Source organism: Sebastes fasciatus, chromosome 17 (assembly GCF_043250625.1).
Source record: "Sebastes fasciatus isolate fSebFas1 chromosome 17, fSebFas1.pri, whole genome shotgun sequence".
In the NCBI taxonomy this organism is placed as follows: Eukaryota; Metazoa; Chordata; class Actinopteri; order Perciformes; family Sebastidae; genus Sebastes; species Sebastes fasciatus.
The window spans coordinates 31,173,946-31,182,123 of NC_133811.1; the positions used below are offsets into that span (position 1 = coordinate 31,173,946).

General features: G+C 42.5%; 2 protein-coding genes across 3 annotated transcripts in view; one reads left to right on the top strand and one right to left on the bottom strand.

Annotated features, from left to right (window-relative positions):
- abcf1 (ATP-binding cassette, sub-family F (GCN20), member 1) overlaps positions 1-501 on the bottom strand; it is a 15,281-nt gene extending 14,780 nt beyond the window's left edge. Inside the window, exon 1 of the mRNA XM_074614313.1 lies at positions 315-501. Coding sequence (XP_074470414.1) covers positions 315-372 — 58 coding nt within the window. The 5' untranslated portion in view covers positions 373-501. The remainder of the gene's footprint in view (positions 1-314) is intronic.
- A 1,158-nt stretch (positions 502-1,659) lies between these two features.
- On the top strand, positions 1,660-7,721 carry stx12 (syntaxin 12). 2 transcript variants are annotated; one of them, XM_074614321.1, is made up of 10 exons: positions 1,660-1,752; positions 2,833-2,973; positions 4,628-4,697; positions 5,031-5,130; positions 5,432-5,569; positions 5,700-5,743; positions 6,495-6,600; positions 6,724-6,796; positions 7,100-7,182; positions 7,279-7,721. In XM_074614321.1, exons 2-10 carry the CDS (start codon positions 2,874-2,876, stop codon positions 7,369-7,371), a joined length of 807 nt encoding a protein of 268 aa, XP_074470422.1. In that variant the 5' UTR covers positions 1,660-1,752; positions 2,833-2,873; the 3' UTR covers positions 7,372-7,721. The 2 variants fall into 2 exon arrangements, with proteins under 2 accessions (XP_074470422.1, XP_074470421.1); XM_074614320.1 differs by having other exon boundaries at positions 1,711-1,770.
- The last annotated feature ends 457 nt before the right edge of the window (positions 7,722-8,178 follow it).

Below are 8,178 nucleotides of genomic sequence, written 5' to 3' on the forward strand. Positions count from 1 at the left end.
ACTTTAACTGTTTTGTTGTAGTGTTGAAGGCCCTATGGAGCATCACGTTATCCAGCAACAGAGCACTTTACCTCATGTAAATGTTATGATTTTATTAAAATTACAGCCTCTAAATTAATTGTCTCACAGCCGAATTAATCATAAGATGCTATAAATTAATAACAGAGTTGAAGTAGTTAATGACCAGATATACGGAGAAGACAATAAGCAGGTTAAAGTGAAAATGGTATTTTTGTCAGTGGAGTCTGGCGGTAGTGACTCCTGCTCTATTAGCATGATGCTAACGGTATCTGTAATGCTACTAGTGATCTCACCAGCTGCCGGAGCTTCATCCCCCACCCACTCCGCCTCTTCTTTAGTCTTCTTGGGCATTTTGTGACGTTAAGTTAGACTTTATGATGTTAGCGTTGTTAAACTGCTGTCCAGAGAGAGAAAGCAGCCACTGACGCGCTGCGGCCCAACGACAGGAGACCATGCCGGGTCATCAACACACTACTCCGCTTCCTTTCACATCACAGGCGGTTAGTGAGCAGCTCCATGCGCCACAGCGACACCTAGCGGCCGGAGGACAGACGGTGCAACAGAGACACCTTTGATTTATTTATTTTATCTTTTCTTTATTTCACAAACTGGTCATACAGGTTCAATTACAAAGACATGTGCATAACTGTTAGAGGAACAACAAGAGAAAATAACAGATACCAGAGGATGAACAGCTCACAAGTACAAAGCCAGGGAAAATAAACATTTAGATAAATATATTAAAGGGACTATTTTTAACTTTTTACAAAGCGTATAAATGTACCGAGTCAGGACACATGCGCGCTCGCATATACGCGCTCGCGTGTGGCTGAAGTCCGCGCGCGTTCTCGCTGTTCAACAGAGGTTCCTCCAGACCAACAGAGGTTTCCCGTGTCTTGTGAAGTGACGGGGCTCCGCAGAGAGAAACGTTATCGTCTCCGACCAAACCTCCGGTGTCTCCCCTGTTCCCTCCGGCCGCGGTCGGGAGGCTGAGGCAGGAAAAGCCGACACTAGGATCAGCATTGATTCATGGAGAGACCTTCATCTGGTCAGCTAACATTACTGCCAAGCAGCTGAAATATAGAGTGATATTGTGCTTTTAGTTGACGTGTGTCTCCTCACTGTGTTGAGCGATGCTCCTTCATGTCTATGTAGAGCGAGCACAAGCGCCAGCAACAGGACGCTGACTTCCGTTGACTTAACGGCCACAGGTGAAGCTGTTAACAAGACATTTATGAAAGTTACAAACAGTCCCTTTAAGGGCAACAGGAATAATGGAGAGAATTTAATTATCATTATTATTATTATTATTATTATTATTACTAATAATAATAATAATTATTCATTTTTATTTTATGTTTTTTGTTTTTTCTTAATTTCTTAATTTCTTATTATTTTATTATTTTATTTTTTTCCTGCCGATCTCCTGCTCCCCCTCCAGTAGTCCAGTAGGAGGCGGTAATGCACCTATAAACGGGTTTACCAACCGCCAATAAACACCAAAGAAGAAGAAGAAAATCCTGTCATCGTGTGTGACGTTACGTGATTACGTCACGGATCCGGAAGGGCAGTTTCTGACGGAGCAGCAGAACCTAACAGCAGAACATCCAGGTTCAGCAGAACCTAGCATCAGAACCCAGCATCAGAACATCCAGGTACAGCAGAACCTAGCAGCAGAACCTAGCATCAGAACCCAGCATCAGAACATCCAGGTACAGCAGAACCTAGCAGGTAAACACAGCGGTACAGGTACTAACGGTCTGTTGGTCACAGGAAACCCTCTAATCCTGTTGACAGCATGTTGTTGTCTCTTTGTCTTTATTAGTGAAGAACGAGATGTTTAGATAAACACGTTATACACAACCACTGAGAGCTGCTAGCTGCTAGCAGCTAGCTGTTAGCAGCTAGCAGCTAGCAGCTGAGCAGACTGTAGTCAGCTGCTAGCAGCTAGCAGCTAGCAGCTGAGCAGACTGTAGTCAGCTGCTAACCTCAATAAACAAGATAGACAGATAGAGTGATGGATGGATGGATAGAGTGATAGATAGAGTGATAGAGTGATAGAGTGATAGATGGATGGATAGAGTGATAGATAGAGTGATAGATAGAGTGATAGATAGTGATAGAGTGATAGAGTGATAGATAGAGTGATAGAGTGATAGATAGAGTGATAGAGTGATTGATAGAGTGATAGATGGATGGATAGAGTGATAGATAGAGTGATAGATAGAGTGATAGAGTGATAGAGTGATAGATAGAGTGATAGATAGAGTGATAGAGTGATAGAGTGATAGATAGAGTGATAGATAGAGTGATTGATAGAGTGATAGAGTGATAGAGTGATAGAGTGATAGAGTGATAGATAGAGTGATAGAGTGATGGATAGATAGATCAGCTAACTGGCTTCATGTGTAGATCATTCATGTGAATATAAACCATGTTAACAGCTGATCTCAGTGTGGGTTAACACAGAGATCAGCTGTCAGACTGTTACATGTTGTTTCATCTCGATCATCTGGAATGATTCGACATTAGCAGCTAACCTGTTTGCAGGCTAACACCTCAGACCAGCTTAATCTCTGCGTCAATAAAACAATGACATCATCATTATTACTGGACAGTAAACGGACTTTGTGACCCGTAGTGAGGGGGAGGACACTACTCTACCATAACATGAAGAATAGACCTGCTGTATGTCAACCTAAAGTTAACTGTCTCTGTCTGTTTAAATCTCATAGCAGATATGACAGTTACTAACACATCTGAATGAGCTCTAACTTGTTAAACACTCTTTCCCTCTCCGTTTGTCTGCAGCCAAAGCTCAACCTCTGAGGCAGCAACACACTCCTGCAGACATGTCTTACGGTAAAGCAGAGAGCTCCCGCCCGGTCCCCCGGGACTTCAACGCCCTCATACAGACATGTAGCTCCAACATCCAGAAGATCACACAGAACAGTAAGTCTCTGCTGGATCAGGAGCTCTTTGTGCTCCAAACCCTGAACATGATCATCAGTTCCAGTAAGGTACAATAACATCACATACATACAGAGTATGCACAGACCTGATCATTAGGATCGATTGTTAGAACATGCAGCGCCAGACAGGTAAAGGAAAACAATCTGACCACCTATTGAACTCTCTCTGTTATGCAAATCTGCAGACCTTGCGTGTTCTGTGTTGGTAATGTCAATACTGCATCAACATCAACATTCATTGAACATTCATGATCATGGACGCATCTGAACAAGGGGGGGGGTATAGATTGGGAATATGCATTGAAACAGCCAGAGGCCTATATTACTGATGTATAGGTTACAGAACACTTCTTTAGTACGGCGGCCAGGATGAAGTCACTGTTAAGAATTGAGAGGGGGCATTTATTTTTTTTCATAAAATAAAATTCATGGATTTAACCATGAAATAGCTTCAGAAGCGCAAAATAACAACAATAACAAAAGGCTACTGTTTCTAAATCAAGAAGGATACATTTATTAATCAGAGCATAAGAACATAAGAACATAAGAACATAGCGCTATCAGAGCGCTGACTATATTTAGATTTTCTGAAGGATTCTGTCTAGATCAGCAGAGGAAGGTGTGTAGAAACAGCTCCTCTCTCTCTCTCTCTCTCTCTCTCTCTCTTTCTCTCTCTCTCTCTCTCACGAAAAGCAAACAAGCTAAGAAACCGTGTCCTGTCTGTCTGTTTATCGATCGATCACACGCCCTCTACACACAACAAAGGAAAGTTCAGAATGTGGAGTATTAATATCAAGTCAGGTGTGATCCCCGAAAGGCTCTGGCTCGGTATAAGTTCCAGTGTCATCCGAGAGATCAGTCCGACAGAATCTTCTCGCGGGTTCACAAGATTCCAGGTGACTAAGAGCTCTGGCAACCAGGTGGTACGTGTGTGGGACGTTGAGGTCCATGGTGGCCACTGGGATGAGCCAGTGAAGAGACCATCTCACACACGTGTACCACAGTTCAACGGGGCGTTCACCAATGAACATATTTATTTATTTTATTTCTATTTACACAAAATGAAGGATGGATAAAATATGACCCCTTTCTGTTTGAAGAATATTCCCCTTTGAGACGATACCATTTCCCTCACAGTGCGAGGGGGTTAAAGTTAGCTGGAATACGTAAACACTCCATCACGTTAGGCACTCTCTATTGATTCTCTATTGATTGTTCCGCCCTAACCTAAAATAGTTTTATGCAGAATTGTCAGTGACTGTAGATAATCTCAGTGTGTTTAAGAGAGGTTACGTGTTCTCATTATTGACATCTTGCTTAGATGTGTCATATGCAGCGTGTCATAACAAGTTGTTGGAGTATGATTTAGCTAAAACCTGATTAGTTTGACTCTTAATTCTTATTTTAATTCTATATTGTCTGCATAACATTAAAATGTTAAATGATGTTCAATGACAGAATGTTTTTACTGATCTGTTAAAATGTAAGGACACTTATCAAAAGCTTATTCTGATGAGATCAACCCTTTGGTAAAGCCATATAATCAAGGCTTATAAGTATATTATATGAGCCGTATTTATAGACGGATCCATCACAAGATTGAGTCTCATCACTGTGTTTTGTTCTTGTGACAGCTGCTCAGATCAAGAGCATGGTGAACCAGCTGGGGACCAGTCAGGACACCAGTCAGCTCCAGGATCGTCTGTATGTATCCACCTTTCTATGATGCTGTATTGATGTGATGTGATGTAGTGCACAACACGCGCCACAAGAGGTCGGTCTCTGTGGTGTTAACAGGCAGCTGAGCTCAGAAAGATGGTGACTGTTTTTGGGTTTAGTCTTCTTCGTCTTTGTCATCCAGAAGGCTCGCCAAAACGATCTTAAATTACATACAGTATACTAGAACAGTGCGCGGTCACACGTACTAGAAAGGTGTACTTTCTTGTGCCAGATGACGGGTGATCTTGGGTAGTCTGGAGCTCTGGTTGTAGAGACACGCACTCCTCAGATTATTGTAAACCTCTGGTCTCTCCACAGGCAGCAGATACAACATTATACCAACCAACTGGCCAAAGAAACCAACAAGCACCTGAAAGAGTTGGGCTCAATCCCTTTGCCCACGTCACCCTCAGAGCAAGTAAGTCTACAATACATCATAATATCATACATCACTAGCACTCAGCTATGAGTGGTGGGAGTTAAAGTGACGTTGGTATCAGCAGCTTATTTAAAAAGATATCATCATCAATGTCTAAAATCTGTCCGAGGTTAGAACTACTTCCATCACAGCTTCTCCAACAGTCTGATTAAATGAATATGATCAATTTGATTCTATTTGTGTCATGGTAAACGTGACCCTCTTTAGCGCCATGAATTCTTCCTCGTCTTTCTAACCGGTCTCATCCCGTCCGTCTCCCTCTGCTCTCTGTGGTGTCCAGAGGCAGCAGAAGATCCAGAGGGACCGGCTGATGAATGACTTCTCAGCAGCTCTCAACAACTTCCAAGCGATCCAGCGGCGTGCAGCAGAGAAGGAGAAGGAGTCGGTCGCCAGGGCGAGAGCCGGATCCCGCTTATCAGTAAGTAGGAGTCGGTGGACGGCGCGTAAAGAATTCACCACACTAATGAGAGAGGAGCGATGAAACGTCCTGATAATCTGTGTTTTGCTAAATTGACCTTGGCAATAGTGGATTTTTCCCTCTCCCTCAGAATGAAGACGCCTCTCGGGATGAAAAGCTTGTTTCTTTCGATAAGTAAGTGACCGTCATTCATTCAGGGCTTCCTCTTGGGAACAGCACTTTGCAACGTGTACTGTGAGACCCAAAGTTCTCAAAAGTATGGAAGGTTTAAAATGCCAAAATATGAACAAAGCTGTGATTGGACAGTCGATTGTTGATTGACGATGTGTTTCCATCCTTTCACCTCCTCATGAAAACTAACGGCAGTACTTTGCATCTAGTGTCGGCAGGTCTACGCTGCCCTCTGCTGGATATTAACACTGACATGTAAAACATATCTTCACTTTGTTTCTTCGTCGTGATCTGATTTTATCGGGGCATGGAAAATTCATGTCACAGCTTAAAAAAAATAAAACAACTCATTGGTTATATGTTAGGAAAAGAGAGCAGGGTAAATGATTGTCCGTTTTAACAAACATAAATTACGACATAAAAACACACATAGTGTATTGTATCTCACTTTACATATTTTAAGTCTTCCATACAAAACAACCTGTCACTACTTAACAAATAGATGGACTCACACTGCATGTGTGAAAGTTTTAAACAATAATTAAGTCTAGTTGCATTAGATTCAGTTTGGGGTGATGTAGTACAGTTTTTAAACGATTTAGAAGTTGTTGTAACATTTCATTTAGTTAATACAGTTCAGATTAACAACAACGTACACCGAACACAACAGGAAGGAAGGTCAGCTTTAGTGTACGGACACATTATTTTGGAACTGTGTTGAAGTCTTATTGAATGTTCTCCTGTTTGTGTAAAGCCAAGAGGACTGGGGTCAGATGACCACCCAGGCAGAGGAGGTGGCCATCACAGAGGAGGACCTGGAGCTCATCAAGGAGAGAGAAACCAACATCAGACAGCTGGAGGTCTGGTCCTTTGCTTCCTATTTCCAATATGAATACATACACAGCAGGACACAGACCATCAGACCCCCCCCCCACCATACGTAGCTGATTCTAGCTCTTTGTCTGTTTGTTTGTGTGTTTCAGTCTGACATTCTGGATGTGAACCAGATCTTCAAGGACCTGGCGGTGATGATTCACGATCAGGGAGAGATGATCGGTGAGTAGCGTCGGGGTTGTAACTCTCAGTCCTGAACGCACCATGAGGGGACAATGCACATCAGAAACAGCTGCTCCGCTTATTTTGTATTCAAAGTAGCAGACCAGCAGCAGCGGTGAGACCGAATGCACCACTACAGTATATCAATCTAATATAAGATGATATTCATCCGTCAGAGATGTTACGACACTTTCTGGTGATATTGGATTTTACAGAAAGCAACCTAAATAACTAAACACTTGTGAGTATGCTCAGACCGACTTGACGTTCCCAGCTGACCTGGCTGTTTGTTCTGTTCTGCAGATAGCATCGAGGCCAATGTGGAGAACGCTGAAGTTCACGTAGAACGAGGAACAGAGCAGCTCCAGAGAGCCGCCTACTACCAGGTGAGTCTGCAGCCGTCACTTTCAGTGCTGTCATTCAGTGAAGTCCCTGCCGGTAACCCTCCTGTCTCTGCTTTATTTTTATTTTGTTTATCACAGCAAAAGTCCCGGAAGAAGATGTGCATCCTCGCCATGGTTTGTTCCATTGTGCTCACCATACTCGGCATCATTATCTGGCAAGCTGCCAAGTGAGCTGACTCCGCACCACCGATGTGTCACTACTATATTTTACTCTGCCCTTCCCACCTGCCGGTACCTACTTTGAATCACGAGAAGAACGAGAAGAGGCTGATGACGTCACCGAGGTTAGATCTATGCAGAGGGACGGTGGATGTGGAAAACAAACTCCTCTGAACTGATCGAGTCTGTTTTTGTAAAATTGTTGAGAACCATTCTATTTAAACTGAAATGAAGGACTGAGGTGATGTAGGGAAGTGATAATTCCTGTTTTCGTCTTATTTACTGCACTAACACTAGCTGTCACTGTATTTCAAAAAGAAAAATGTTATTGGGATGATCATTTCAGAACTTGTTAAAGTGAATTAATCTGTGTTTTTTAAGGGGCTGTAATTATTCTGTTGTTACGTTGTGTGAGAGCCTGGCCGTCCCAGTAACATGACCTGGGACTTGTTTGACTCCTGGTGGCGGCAGCAGCCGTGGTTGTAATATACATGTTGTAAAATGAACGCTCTAACTAACAGATAACCCGTATGAATCCAGTCTATGTCTGTAAATATTATATTCTGCTCAGAACATGATGGCAGTATCTCAAAAATGAAAGTCTCCGGTCTTCAAACAAAACATTTTTAAGTTGATTTCTATGACTCTTGACAGTATGCATAATAAATGTCTTAAAACACTTTGGCTCTTGTGGATGCGTCGTCATTGGCTCGGTGGTTCTCCTCAAAGCAGGTTCCAGACTGAAGGTTTAATACTGCTTTTGTTCATAATTTCAGACTTTTCAGAATTTTTCAGACTCTTTTTTTAAACATTTTTCAG